At 39.4% G+C, this 14,784-nt stretch overlaps 3 protein-coding genes across 4 annotated transcripts; 2 read left to right on the top strand and 1 right to left on the bottom strand.

Annotated features, from left to right (window-relative positions):
• Positions 1 to 397: 397 nt before the first annotated feature.
• LOC105041766 (uncharacterized) lies at positions 398 to 6,022 on the top strand. Of its 2 annotated transcripts, XR_002164176.3 has the most exons (4): positions 398 to 690; positions 1,342 to 1,415; positions 5,191 to 5,359; positions 5,598 to 6,022. XR_002164176.3 is itself a non-coding variant. In XM_010918788.4 (3 exons), exons 1-3 carry the CDS (start codon positions 514 to 516, stop codon positions 5,671 to 5,673), a joined length of 327 nt encoding a protein of 108 aa, XP_010917090.1. In that variant the 5' UTR covers positions 408 to 513; the 3' UTR covers positions 5,674 to 5,968. The 2 variants fall into 2 exon arrangements, 1 of the variants encoding a protein (XP_010917090.1); XM_010918788.4 differs by lacking the exon at positions 5,191 to 5,359 and having other exon boundaries at positions 408 to 690; positions 5,598 to 5,968.
• A 1,803-nt stretch (positions 6,023 to 7,825) lies between these two features.
• Positions 7,826 to 9,388, bottom strand: LOC105041767 (transcription termination factor MTERF8, chloroplastic). The gene has a single exon (XM_010918789.3). The coding sequence runs from the start codon at positions 9,175 to 9,177 to the stop codon at positions 8,011 to 8,013; it is 1,167 nt and encodes a 388-aa protein (XP_010917091.2). The 5' UTR covers positions 9,178 to 9,388; the 3' UTR covers positions 7,826 to 8,010.
• Positions 9,389 to 11,568: 2,180 nt separating this feature from the next.
• LOC105041769 (transmembrane emp24 domain-containing protein p24delta9) lies at positions 11,569 to 13,852 on the top strand. Its single transcript, XM_029263809.2, has 3 exons — positions 11,569 to 12,490; positions 12,623 to 12,832; positions 13,485 to 13,852. The coding sequence occupies exons 1-3, from the start codon at positions 12,263 to 12,265 to the stop codon at positions 13,563 to 13,565; spliced, it is 519 nt and encodes a 172-aa protein (XP_029119642.1). The 5' UTR covers positions 11,569 to 12,262; the 3' UTR covers positions 13,566 to 13,852.
• Positions 13,853 to 14,784: the final 932 nt, after the last annotated feature.

The following is a 14,784-nucleotide window of genomic DNA, read 5'->3' as shown; positions in this document are numbered from 1 at the left end:
GAGTATGAACGTAAATACAAATATAAGTGAGATAGTTAAACTTTATGGTGACTAAAATCAAAAGAATCACTAAGTGAAAAGTAAACTAAGTCAATATAGTAACCTATTTCCTTCAAAAATTCATGAATGCTGCGTGAGATTTATATAATTACAAGCACAACCGGATATTTGGATAATGATCCGATAATATCTATTCATATCTATATTTATTTTTTAATAAAAATAAATTTAAATATAAATATTAATTGAATGTTCAAAATTTCATCTTTACCTGAATAGATTAGGATAAAAATGGATCAAGATAGCCGGGTCAACCTCCATCCCTTCCAAAGGGCCAAAGCAGCTGCAGAACACAAAGTCAGGCTTCATTAACAAACCGGTTCAAGGAAGAGACAATTAAGTCGACCCAATTCCCCGGTTTGGTGCCCGGTCCGGTCTGGCTTCTACGGCGAAAAGAGCTGGAGCCTGGAGGCGTGAGAGGAAGAGCGACAGCTCAAAGCTAAACCTCGGGCGATGGCGGCGTCTTTGTTCCGGCGAGTTTCGTCCCACCTGGCGCGTCTTCCTCGTCCTCTCCTTCCCTCCGTCTCTCTCGAGAATCCCTTCGCGCAGGCCCCTCCTCCAGCGGCTCCCTCCCTTCCCAACTTCTCCTTCGGCGGCGCCATGGAGCTCATGGCCGTCCCGAAGAAAAAGGTACGCCCTGCTATAGTTCTTGTGCTTCGGGTTTCCTTTTAACCCATTGGAGCGCTGTGTTATATCATATGGGAGTTGATTGGATCGTTGTGCTTTGTTGATCTTGTGTAGTATATTGCCTTCCATGTATTTGTTGAATTGCCTTTTGACAGCATAAGCTATGTACTGTGCTATTATTTTATAGGTTTCAAGAATTACTAGTCTGGGACTTTTAACAACTTGGGCGTGCATGTACTAGGACTCCCATCTTATTGATGATAAAACCTGTATTGAATTGTTTCCTGACAAATTGTAAATTCTCTAAAAATGCTAGCTTTTCCTGCATGTCTGTAGCTGCCATTACTATACTTTGTACTCCTGTTCTTCTACCTAGTTTGTTCTGCCTACTGCTACGCACTTGAATAAATTATTTATTTGTTTCTCAACTTCGGATTTTTGTTTATTGAATTACTTTTATAGTTTAGTCGTTATATCTTAAATTTTTATTGCACCTCTTCCTTTGAGTATAGGAAAATTGGCTACGTCTATCTGCATGGGTGTTCGCTTGTAACTTGCATGCCTTTTTCCTGAAACAGTGCAGGATTCTAGAATTCTTGTGTATGTGAAAGAATTTGTAGAATGACCGAATATTGATAAATTATTATATTGCAGGTTTCTCGCCATAAGAAGGGATTAAGGAATGGACCGAAGGCTCTGAAACCTGTTCCAGTGATTGTCCGATGCAAGTAAGAGTTTTGCTTCTCTATATTCTGTACCTCATACAGAATTTGGTTCAATCATTTTGATTTGAACTGCACCTCCAACTTTCCAATAGTAAATCCTAGCCATGGTAACATATACTGTTGAGATATATTCACTTTAATTGGCACAAAAGAATGCTCAAATTTTGTTTTCACAAGTTCTCAGGCGATCTTTAGTTGTATTTTTACTAACAGTCATGAAAATTATTTCAAGTTTTCAACCATTCTGGGCTTGTTACTGATTGAAAGTTGCATAAACCATTTACATTGCATTGGTTTTGGCTGAAACTGTTTGGCTTAGGGTGAAACCGACTTGTGTTTAAGGTGATTTTATATAATGCTGCACGAATTTGGCCGCTTACAATTGGGCTTTGGTAATTTCTCAGTTAGTTTCTGAATGGCTTGTTTCCACCGTTCACTAGTTCCAATTAACAAATCAGAATAAAAAATATGAGGTTTAAGGGAAGAAAACTAAACTTGGAATGTTTTCTTTATTTTCTTAGATGAGAGTGGTGTGTCATACTTATGAATGATATATCAGGACTCCGAGAATTATTTTGCTATGATTAAAGACATGGTCATGATTTTTTTCTTTGAAAATTTTGAAAGCATCTGAATTTTGGATCCAAGAAATTTAAAGATTTTTGCATTACTTTCTTTATTTTGAAAAATTTTAAAAATCAGGGATTTCATAAGCTTCACTGTAGATATATTCATTTGATATATCAGCAAGTTAAGTCTCTTAATGAAGTGAAATTTATAGTCATTCTTATTGATATTGGATGGATTATTGTTTTGCATTTTCTTATGATCTTCCTTATGCTATCTTGTTTTCCCCCTCTTAGTATTTTGAGAACTAGGACTGTGTGGAGACCCAACCAAATATTGAAGTGAGCATGTGATTGAACCTAGGTTTCTTGTATCAATGCAAGAGACAAGACCAACTCGCCCAGTTTGCACCTTCTCTCTCTCTCTCTCTCTCTCTCACACACACACACACACACGCACGCACACGCACAATTGCTTAACACTTTAGACCTAGAATGCATATTAAGACATCTTATTTTTTGAGTACTTTTAAGAACTAACATTCTCTTGCTATGTTGTATCTTAGATTGTCACTAAACAATGTGTCATATTTTTAAGTGTTTACTAGTATATTTTATTTGACTTATCTCAGTTTTCTACTTTTAATGTTTTTCTCATAATTTAATTAATTTGTTATTATTTGTATCTTAAATATTGTGTCAGACTGAGGCCATTGAAATTGATGCTATAACTATCCAGTCTCAATCTGAGTTTGGACTGAAACTGAATTTCTGGACTATAACCCACATTATTTCCCATTCAACATCTAATATGATATTTGAATTGCATTATTGGATGATAAAGCCTTCTTGTTTAAGAAGTGCTCAATTCTGTTGGAAAAATATGTTGAGTCTTACTTTTGAGTCTCGGATAACTAAGTATCCAAGTACCTCTTATCATCCCATGCTGGCCTTATTATGCCAACTTTTAGGACCAACATGCAATGATACACAACACATTTAGAAAACACAAATGATATATTATAGTACAACATTTAAGCTTTTCCCTCTTTTCAATCTAGGCCATTTTTATTTCAATTTATTACAGAAAAGACTTATTTTAAATACCCTATCATTATTTCAACCCATGTACATTAACCTAGGACCTCACCCCAGAAAGTATTATTTGGATTCTTTGGCCATGTATAAGTTCCTAAGATCTTAACAATGTGTAACTGATTTGAGACTAAATTTATGTTTGCACGGGTCCTTGCATAGTATCCCATCGAAGCCCTTATATCCTCACCAAGGCTAAGGGTCTAAATCCAGTTAAATCCAATCACAAATATCATGACTGGTTCATGATCAGCCTCAAATGGGCCCATGTTGCAATTTTCGGTCCACATGGGTTATGGATCAAATCTCTTTGATATCATTTGTAATAATGCAGAATCTCACTAAAGAAAGATTAGCTAGAAGGTATTATTTGGATTTCTTGACTCTGTATAAGTATGCAAGATCTCTCCGGTGTATAACTAATGTGGGGCTAAATACACACTTGCACGAGTCCTTACACTATCATAACAAACTTATTATCTAGGCCATTTTTATTGCATTCTAGTACAAAGAAGACTAGTATATAGACATGTCTTGAATTTGCTATCATTATTTAGACCCATCTTAACAAACATATTGTCCTAGGTCATATTTCAAGGGAAAATGCTTGTTGCTTATGGGGCCCGGATATGTTAGAAGTCATATTGATGGACTTCACTGTGGAAACTAATAGTAACAACTACACAGGATCCAACAAAGGTGATGAAAATAGAAAAACTCAAACTAATGTTAAATTGTCTTTAGAGATGTATATGTTTTCCTCCATTGGTGGCTGTCCAAAAATGAGCATGAGCATGTTTCTTATGGATCCTAGTTTTGGAAAACCCATGTCTTCCTAGGTTCTTAGGCAAGGTAAAACATAAAACCACCACGTATGAACAGAAAATAAAAAAAGATGAATGCAAGGAAAAGAAAACTCATCACTTCGTTCAAGAATACAAACATATGAGAATGTGCCTTATGCGTCAAAAAAAGAGAAAGATTGAGTGCGAGGAGGTCATGCTTCTTGGAAGATGTTAAGGAAAAAAGAAAAGAAAAGAAAGAAGAAAACCAGAACATTGTTTTACTGTTCTCAGTCTAGGTTTAACTCTTTATTTGATGTTGTTGTGGCTTCCAACTGATTGGTGGAACTTCAGAATATGAAACATGTAAAGATCTGAGCAAAGAGAAGGCACCTCCATGCTGCCCCAAACAAAAAAATAAAAGTTTTTGGGACTAACAGGGTAAAGTCAAGTAACATATTAGGGATGTGTTGCAGTACAGGTGACTGCTTACTGATATGGGATAATACACAGAGCATATATGACATGTCAGGACCTTCTGTGCAGAGATGTATGTGGAACCCGCTATATTCCAGGTCCATATATCACAACTCCTTTTTATGGACAATATGAAAATATCTGATTGTCTACACAACCTCAGAGTGTCAAAGAAATGCTTGGCAAAGAAATAAAAACCCAGTGTTACTCCTATTCTGCAAGTGCTATAGAAACATAAAGTCTGCCATTGATAGGATAGATCATGTTGGATTTGTGCGGTCCTTCATTTATACTACAAGAACATAATATAATTTTGATCCTAGTATATCACCAGTCACCTTGTATTCATAATTGTTGATGTTTTGACTTTCTGCAAGACATTCTCAGATATAAAATTTAGGTTTTGTATTTGTGTTTTAAAAAAAATTGGCCATGTTTTAGGAGCAATCATGCTTAGTGTGCCTCCAACATTTTCTACTTCAATCAAGGCGGTTTTAGACTATTGCATCCTGTGAAGCCTAAGAAGTCATTTCATGACTTTTAAATGCCATAGAGACTTCTTAACTCATTTCCACATCAAATACTTACTTGAGAACTAAGACTTCATATATGTGGTTACCTGAAACTCAGATATGATGATTAGATCACCAAACTAGAAATTTCTTATCTTTTCTATCTTGTGGATTGGATCATTTCTCAAGGGTGCCACTATGTGCTATATACAGGAGCTTATGTTAAAAATGGTTAGACTTATATTAGAAATGCTTGTTTTCTTGTAAGAATCTGATGTACAACAATTTCTTGCCCCATCTTGATGTATCTGCACTGTCTGTATTTAAAACCACGGTTCTCTAAAAGCAAGGGAGCTCGAGTGGAGGAAGACTTCCATGGTACTCTGAAAGTCTTCTAGGAAAGACTGAAGGACCTAACCAACCAATGGGGCCCATAGGACAGAGCAGTGGTTCAAATGAGTTACCGGCAGTGTTCTGCAACAGTGGAAACTGAAGCAGAAGAGCAGTGGAATCTGGTGAGAATTCTGCAGACAAACTGGGGAGAAACAGAACCCATATATGTTAATGTAACAGTTCTAGCAATAGAGTCTTTCATCTTCATGAAACTAACAAGTCTTACATCGAATTGGCACAAGTTATTCTGGTTGATATTTTATACATATTCTAGATCTTCTTGGACAGTGCTTGAAATTATTCTTTGTTAATTAACTGGTGCTGAATTAGATTATGAAATTTGTTTTATGTACCTTACAGGAGTTGTGGTCGAGTTAAGCTGCCTCACTTCTACTGCTGCAGTGGGGATAGAGGGAGCGGTGGTCCCTCAAGTTGAGAAGACAATTCTTGGCAATGATAAAAGTCAGCATGCTAGATGAAAGCTGAGAATTTTGACATTAACAAAACAAATATTGGAAATTTGTTTTCTTGTAACAGATAGGATATATATGGAAGGCCTGGCATGGTACCAATAGTCCTCTTAAGAGCAACTCTGCTTCAGGTTCACAGTTGCTTCTATTAGTCGTATGGTTGTTTTCATGTGCAAATTTCCGATTTTCCATTTGAAGGGAAGATGTTCAGTGTCTCTGACATGTTTATTATTAGCGATCATGTTTTGTGTTTCAATTTCATTTCCTGCTGTACTTGGTATAGGAGTGGATGACTATTATCTTTGTTGTCCTCAACTTCACTTTTTCTTTTGCTTATTGAAATCCTGGATTGTTATCACTTCCTGTTCTTTTTTCCATGGTTAAGCAACTTCTAGTTAGATGACTTGCGGAGGAAAGGATGTAGCTTCATTCATTCAACACATGGGTAACCGGATGATCTCATGGAGCAAAGATGACTTCCGTGCTATGTGTTGCGTGGTGAAGTGCTCTTCCAATTCTGGCAGCAAACAGAACTTTTACCACGGTTTGTATACTAATAATTGGATTAAATAGGGTTCCTAATCAAGTAAAACCTGAATAAAGATTGATTAAGAGGTAGACCACAACAGGTAGATGGATTGATTAAGAGGTTTTGGGGAGATCGCTTAAGGCTTTTAGCTGAAATAAGGATTTAGGATGCCAGTCTTCCAAGTGGCTGGGGGCATGGGACCATCCTTGAGAGACAGTAGTTATAATTTTAAACGTGCTTATATAAATTAAATGCGCTTTAAAAATCAGGGATTTTTAGTACTTAAAATATAGCAGCGAAAGTTTTCTTGAAACATGATTCCAATGATTAAAGCATAGCCTTTTCTCCACTATGTGATTGGCTAGCAGGCCCAACTCTATATTTGCTATTAGCAGAAGAGTAATTCTTTGTGCACCTGCTGGATCGAATTCCTTTTCAAATGATATCGGCTACTAGATTTCAGATTCATATGCTGTCTTCCTTTGCTTTTGTTTCTTTTCTTTTCTTTTTCTTTTTTTCCTTTTTTCTTTTTATGGAACTTCTTCTTTTGTTTCTTGGAAGACGACTTTGTACTTATTCCTAAAGCAATCAATCCCCCAACGGTCTGTATACACTTGTTGCTAAGCTTATTGTCAACATATTGAAACCTTATCTGTCTATGACTACTGCCCCAGAGCAAACAGATTTTGTTGCATCCGATCTATTTCTGATAATATTTGACTGGCACAGGAAGTTCTTCACACTCTGGAACTGCCCCTCCTTCTAGTGCTCTTATGGTCCTCAAACTATATATGGAGAGGGTTTATGATCATATGAGATGAGACTGTACAGAGGATGCCATGCATCATTTTGGTTTTCATTGAAATAGATAATATGGATTGGAGGGTGTGTTTTCTCCTACCGCAATAGTTTGATAGTTAATACTTTAACAGTTGGTAGGTAACAATTGTTGATAATTGATAAATAATTAGTGAACTGCTAAATAGAACATAATTCATACCCATGGGTTCAAGCTCTAACCACAAGCAAAACAAAGCTTGGAAGCTTGCTCATAGTGATATATTTTCTGCAAAATTATAGTACTACAAATTCATCTATAATATTTTTCCGATTTCTAGAATTTTTCTATTACTTCATTTGGCATTTAAAAATCTTAATATAATTACTGAACTAATTGGTGTGCACTGAATAGCTTTAGAACATTCCAATGCAAGCCCTTATTCTACAATCGCTACAACAAGCATACCATATGTTCACCTTCAGTTTTTCCTTTCGGTAAGGTTAAGCCTGCATTATTGACAAGTACCAATGCAAAAGTTAACGATTTGGTATAGATAGTCTCCTTATGAAAGGACCAGTGAAGCATGCCGACTCTCTGCATGTAAAATTTCAAGAGTGTCTGTTTACCAATTGCTGCATGCCGACCAATCCCATTTTCTTTTTTGGTGCTATAAATTCTATACAACTAACCAAGAAGATTATCCTATCACCTGTTCATTACTTTTAACCAGATCCTCATTTTTGTTCTCATTTGAATTGAAATTGCAAAATGATCTAAATGAACAAACAATCAAGTGGGGTCCAGTTAATGCAGAAAAGCCCTCAAAGAGTTCAGCAAATGCTAAGCTTCTCATACATCAGCCAAATGCAACATCTCAGAATCATCTCTTTGATTTCCAAGAAATGTAGAACACCTCATAGTCAGCAAACAAAGTTTTTTCACATCAAAACGATCGATCGGGAAGCATCCTAAGAAATGAGGTACGAGATTCCATTACCAGCGCCTGCGCTTCCCCGAGATGCTCAGGTATGGCCGGACAAGATCCGAGCCATCGCCGTCATCAAACTTGTAAACATACTCTTCGCGGAATTCCTCTTCAGACATCCTTACCAACGCTTTGAATATATTGACGGCCTCCGCAACCAATCCCTTGGCCTGCAACCCCCGCAGCAGCTCGTATCTCGGCCTCAGCCTGGACTCCAGGTTGAACATAAACAGCCAGGAACTCCCCAGCAGCTGCGCCGGAGTGCACCCCACCGTGTGGACCAAGAAGTCCAGCTTCCGCCGCATGTGCTCCTCCTTCAGCCGCAGGAACATCGGCGATCTCTTGATCAAGGTGAGCTGGTCCTTGTCGCTGAATCCGTAATTGGCGACCATTTCCATCTTCTTTAGCAGGTCCTCTTTAGGCAGGGAGGCCGCCAGGTTGACGGCAGCCAGGTAGCAGTCGGAGGAGCTGGCGATGCCGAGATCCTGCTCCACGGTAGCGAAGGGGGCGTCGAGGATTTCGGGCTTGAGGACGAGGAGGTTAGGGGCTTTTTCGACGACGGCGGAGGGATCGAGGCCGCGGCGGCGAAGGAGGTCGACGTTGCGGGAGAGGACCTTGTCGGGGTCGATGGTGAGGAGCCAGGAGCAGCGGCGGAGGGCGGCGATGGCGGCGCGGGGGTCGGAGGGGGGGAGGAGGGAGCGGAGGAGGTCGACGGCAGGGGCGAGGCGGGCTGCGCTGTAGCCGAAGGCGGAGGCGGAGGCGGTGGCGAGGTAGGCGAGGTCCTTGGGGGGGGCGGGAGAGGGTAGGAGGCGCTCGAGGAGCTTGAGCTTGGGGAGGAGATTGGAGGGGACGTTGGTGGCGAGGACAGTAGGGCGGCGGCGGACGAAGGCGTGGAGCTGGCGGGGGGAGAGGCCGGCGTGGCGGCGGAGGAAGGCGAGGACGGCGTCAGGCTTGTCGGGGGTGGTGATGTGGAGGAGGGATTTGGAGGCGACGAGGGCCTTCTCCTTGGAGTAGCCCAGACGATCCATCAGGTACTCCGCCATGAAGGGTAGAGGAGAAGAGGAGGAGGTAGTCGTTTCGGCGGCGGCCGGCGAGGAAGAATAGGAGGAAAGTATGGAAGGAGGAGGAAAGGGAGGGAGGAGAGGTGGCCGCCATCTTCGTTTTATGAACAACATGCTTTCTTAGTTTCTCCGGAGCAAGGTGAAGGGGCTCCCTGGACCTGGCTTTGCCCTAATCTCTGCTCGCTGTTCGGCTTCTGTTTGCGGGATGGCCAAAGATTGACTGCAAAATCTTCGACCATTTTCTTCAATGGGGAACAGCCGGCGCTGCAGCTCGAACGGGCGAGCCAGGCCAAGAGCTAATCCTAACGGACAGGGGTTGCATCTTTCGTGCGCCGATGGATGATTCACGAAGTTCGGGGTACTTTGAGAGCTGCACGGAGTATCATCCAACGGTCAAGATCAATCATTCTTTCGCGTGAAAGATACAGCCTAAACCCAACCCTAACCCAACTAAACTCAATTTTAACTCAATTCAATATGACTTCGATTGGATGTCTCCAACCTTATTTAACTTTAACCAGTATGGTTGGCCATATATGAAGCAACTTAATCGGTTGTGCTATTGGCCTTCTTGTGTACATGAATTGCTCTAAAGGATTAGAGTGTAGAAATCAAAGTCCGTAGATTAACTAGTATTAGATGTGTGTCGCTATAAAAGATAGTTACCCCCAAAAAAAATCCAGCTAATCACCATTCTGGAATATCCCTCCGGCACAACAGTATTGGCCTCAAGAATAGAATGGCATAAACCAGACCTTCTTAGGCCTCTCTCAACTTTGCCAGTGGTACTGTGATTTGTAGATATGACACCCACCAGCTGTCATCAAGCGAGAACCCTAATTGTAGCAATTGGGCTCTTTCTTCGGTTAAAAATCTAGATTAGATTAGATTAGATTAAGTATTAATCAGGCAAGATAGGACTGAATTGTTTGCATTAACTCATGTTATATAGGTAGTCTAAGATTAAGATTTTTCTTCTTTTAAGCTATTTCTGAAAGCACTTACACAATTGACTTGCTTTCAATATCAAACCAATCCAGAATTAATCCAATCCAATCCGTACTGAATTAATTTGGACTAAGCTTGAATTGAAATATAACCTATTTAATATATGGATTGGACTTGCATCCTTCCATTCTAAATCAAAACTTGAACCATGTGGAATCAATTCAAAATTAGTATACTAAATATTTCAAATCCCTTTTTAAATACAAGAAACTACTCTTCTTCTCATCATATAATTTATCAATAATTTATGTTCTTGATTATAAACATGCATAGTTATCAATCAAATTCTATATAGAATATGTTGTTAATAATCTAAACATGTTCTTTTATTTTATTATATGATATATTTATGATATAATTAGATAATCAATTCATATGTATTTGTTATGATTTGTGTTTGAATTATTTTGAACTCAATTTGATCTGAAAATTGATGGATTGATAAAATTAATATTAAATTTGGTCTGATCCAACTCAAAAAGAATTGGACAAGATTGGTTTAAACTTTTTGACGTGATTCAAATATTGATTGGGTTTGGATGTGCCCATCCAAGATCCAACCTAATCCACTTGCAGCCCTGATAAGCAATATTATTTATTTCAAAATAGCTATTTTATTTCCTAACTAAGGTGGATTGTTGAAGGATGTCTGACAGGATGGCTAGAGCAAAAACAAGGAATGTCCTCCCCCCATTTATTGCGGGTTTTTCCCTAGCTAAACGTCTTAAAATTCATGAGTTTGTTCTGTGCGCAGGTTATAAACCTGACATTTTTGGGCAATACTCAACGTCTTGCTCTCACAAACTTCAACGGCCTGCTTACTGAACGCATGTTAATAAGGGAGCAATATTTAATTACGGGTATAAACTGTGGCGTCTTAAATATTGCTCCCTAATTAATGATCCTATTTCACCTGCTGTGATGTTTATTCAACAAAGCTACTGGGCGTGGAGCACAGTCGGCCTTTCTTTTAAATTTCAGCATTGGGCTGCTAGACTTCCTGTTTGATTGATTTTGTATGGATGGTCTCCTGTTGATGGATGTTTTGTATATATTTGTGTTGTGCCAATTGTTATCTTGTACTTGAAAACTATGTGTATCTTTTTCATCTTGTAATGAAGCTATAGCTTCTTTTCTACACCACCCCCCACCCCCGCCAAAAAATAAAAATTAAAAATACTTGCCAAATTACCAGTCATGAGTCAAAATGGCATGGGCTTGGATCCCCGAAACTATAACCTATAAAATAGCATATGGGCATCCATTCTCATGAGATTAGTGATTGAAGTAGTTCTCTCTTTAGCTTGTTTCCACAAGATTTCTGCGAGCCAGTTACGTAAACTTCAGTATGCTCATCAGGCGGCAGCTACAAACTCTTCTTATCAAAGCCAATAATTACATTTTGAAGCTATCACATTCGTCAATTGTTTTTTGTCATCCGGACTTGGACTCAATTCACAATTAGTCCAAATTAAGTGAAAGTCAAGCAAGATATTAGACAATAGACTTTGGATCTGACTTGTAGACTCAATAGATCTCACGACAAATCTACCACACAGACATGAAGCTGAAGCTAATCCAACCATTTGATCGATAGGGTCTGGACTAAAACATAAACCAAAATCATCTAATGGATTCAAGTTCCGGTTAGGAGGAATCAAAACCCAATCTAACGTGATAGCACTTGACTCCAGCCCTTGCCCGGGACTCCAACACAAGTCCGGGCTTATCCGGCTTGATCCAATCCCAACCTGAATCCATAATTTCTAACCAGGATGGCTTTCTTGAGCTCGAGGTGCCGAGTCCGGATCCGTTCACGTTACCCCACCCAAAGCCTTGACCTCCAACACAACCTAACTTAAATCAAATCAATGTTAACAAACCGAAATAAAGCCTTGCCTCCATAGACAGCCCAACCCAAAGCACAGCCTTGGATCAGGCCAGTTCTAGCGAATCCAGCCCACCGTGCATGCGCTCGCGTGGCAGCAACGAACGGCGTATTTCTTTTCCGCCGGCGTTCGGGTCTCACATTCTCAGCAACGCCGCAATCTTCAGTCGGTTTTCGTATTTCCTCTCCAATCTCCCCATCGGCTCCAGATCCAATCCGAGCACAGGAGCGGAGAAGGAGAAACGAAAAGAAAAGAGAGCGTCCAATCTTTTTTTTTTTTTTTTTTTTGTCCTTGTGTGAATCATGGAACCAAGAATTGGAGGATCGGCGGTTCTCCGCTTGGCGCTGGCCCTGGCGGTGGCCTCTCTCTTGGCCTCGCCCACCCGATCCCTCCACTTCGACCTCCAATCGGGCAAACCCAAGTGCATCACCGAGGACATCAAGCTCCGCGCCATGGCCGTCGGCAAGTACACCGTCGTCAAACCGGACGGCTCTAGCACACTTCCTGACTCCCACCGCATCATCGCCCGGGTACAATAATGAACCGTATAGTTCCCATCTCTCCTCAATCCCAAATCATCTTATATTCTAAACTGATCTGACCTATTTTCCTCGTTTTAATTCTATTATATTTTTTTTAATTATTATTTGGAATTTATTCAGATTTCGTCGCCCAATGCGAATGTCATCCACTCCGCGGATAAAGTGGAGTCTGGGAATTTTGCTTTCAATGCGATGGAGGCTGGGGATTACTTGGCGTGCTTTTGGACGCCTGTCCACAAGCCGCCCGTGACGGTGACGCTCGATTTGGACTGGAGGACCGGCGTCCCCGCCAAAGACTGGACAAATATTGCTAAGAAGGAGCATCTCGATGTAAGCAACTTATTTGATGTTTTGAAAATTTTATCGCCAATGATTTCCTATTCTCTTGGATAAGATTTTACATCCCAATAAAACGGATTCAGGATCTAAAATTCATCCATGCAAGAAGAAAAGTAGGAAAAGAAAAAAAAAAAAAAAAAAAAAGGAAAGATGAAGAAAGAAAAAAAAAAAGAAAAATGAGAAAAATAAAGGATGAGAGAAGAAAAAGATAGAAAAAAGATAATATAGTATTAAAATTTTTAAAATCTATTTTTTGCTCTGGTGCTATTCTTTCTTCCTAGTGGTGTGGGTATGGTGGTGATATGGAGAAGTGGCGGACCTTGGGTGTGAGGAATCATGGGCAAAGCGAAAATATCTTTTTGCTTAGGTATATCTTAAACAACACTATCGTATAAATCAACTGAGTCAATACGATATTATCTTTTGATTTCCGTCTTATCCTTATTTGTTTAGTAATGTCTGAAAATAAAAACAAGTCCCCATATTTTTCTTCCTAACATAAAGCAATACTAATCTCCAAAAATTGCTATTTCGAAAATCTTTTGCACCATTCTGTATCATAACCTCATTGCATATTCTTTATTTTAGACGAATGATTGTAGTTAAACCATCTAATACGCCTGTGTTATGATTTCCTTTGTAGGTCATGCAGCTGGAGTTGTTTAAACTGAGGGATACCATTCAGTCAATCCATGATGAGATGTTCTCTCTTCGTTCAAGGTAATACAAATGATATTCAACCTAATCCTATGTATATACTGCATGAATATGGCCTAATGGTCATCAGAATGGCCAAAATACAGTGAGAGATTTTATTGATTACTGAAGTAGCCTGTGGTAAAATGTAAGTCCCTTGGGACTACCCAGCAGTTGAAGTCATAAAATTATTGAAAGATATCATTCACGTGTCTGGAGACGAATGTGGTTCCAAACGGTAGCAGGGGAACACCCCTTGGGGGTCTGTGCTCGACAGGAGAATAAACTTTTTCCCTTTTTTTTTTTTTCCTCTCTAAGAACAGAGAATAGATTTGGGGGCTGCTTGGTACTACTTTAGAGATCTGTTTCTTAAGTTCCAAAAATCCAAAAAGAAACAAAAAATTGAGCACTGAGCATATGTATGATGAAACCTTTTATTTTTTAAAAACTATTTCTAAAATTTTTGCAGGGTTTTCAGCAAAGGTTGTGGACGTATCCAAGGAATAACCGACGTTATGTACAAATGCCATCTTCAGCAGCAATTAGTGTATGGTATTTCACTAAATTGGCAGAGTAAAGAAAACACAAAATCAACAAAAATACCGCAGAGGCTTATATGAAATATATTATTATGGTGTTGTACAGTGAAGATCAAGTTAACTGTGTTTGACAAGCATCGAGATTATTCTGACAATGGATTAGGCATTTTAACCAAAAAATAAAAATAAAAAATGGCGCCATGTGAGAACGCAAAATCTAGAGCTTGGAACAAAAGCAGTCTGTTAAGCATGTTTGAAAAGAAGGATGGATAAGATGAACAGAAGGAAAGAAAGAACCAAAAATTGCCACTGAGACTCCATTAAGAAAAGAATGGTACCGCAGATGTGGTTTCATGTGTATAGCGCGCAAGGCCTTTGAAATCCGGCTCCTATGCTAGTTTGAGGCTTTGACAGTATAAATTGTTGCAAGGATAGCTTAAGGTTTTGATCTCAATTTTTTTGTGCTGGAATGCAACATACTCTAACACAGACAGCAGCTAGTGAAATTATTCAACTTATGTTATTGGTTCCACATGCCTGGTTATAAACTGGAAAGATCTTAGCTTAAACTTCAAAGCTGAACAGCTTCCCCCTGTTCCTGAACAGCAGGTCTACGAACAGCTTGAGGAATTCTAACATGAGGGGGAAACAAAATATATGGGAAATACAAAGAAAAAGATTGAACCAACTCAGAATGTTGTCTTAAGA

The sequence above is a fragment of the Elaeis guineensis genome, chromosome 3 (assembly GCF_000442705.2).
Source record: "Elaeis guineensis isolate ETL-2024a chromosome 3, EG11, whole genome shotgun sequence".
Taxonomy (NCBI): domain Eukaryota; kingdom Viridiplantae; phylum Streptophyta; class Magnoliopsida; order Arecales; family Arecaceae; genus Elaeis; species Elaeis guineensis.
Note: the sequence above shows the minus strand (reverse complement) of the source record. Positions and strands in the feature narration are given on the sequence as shown.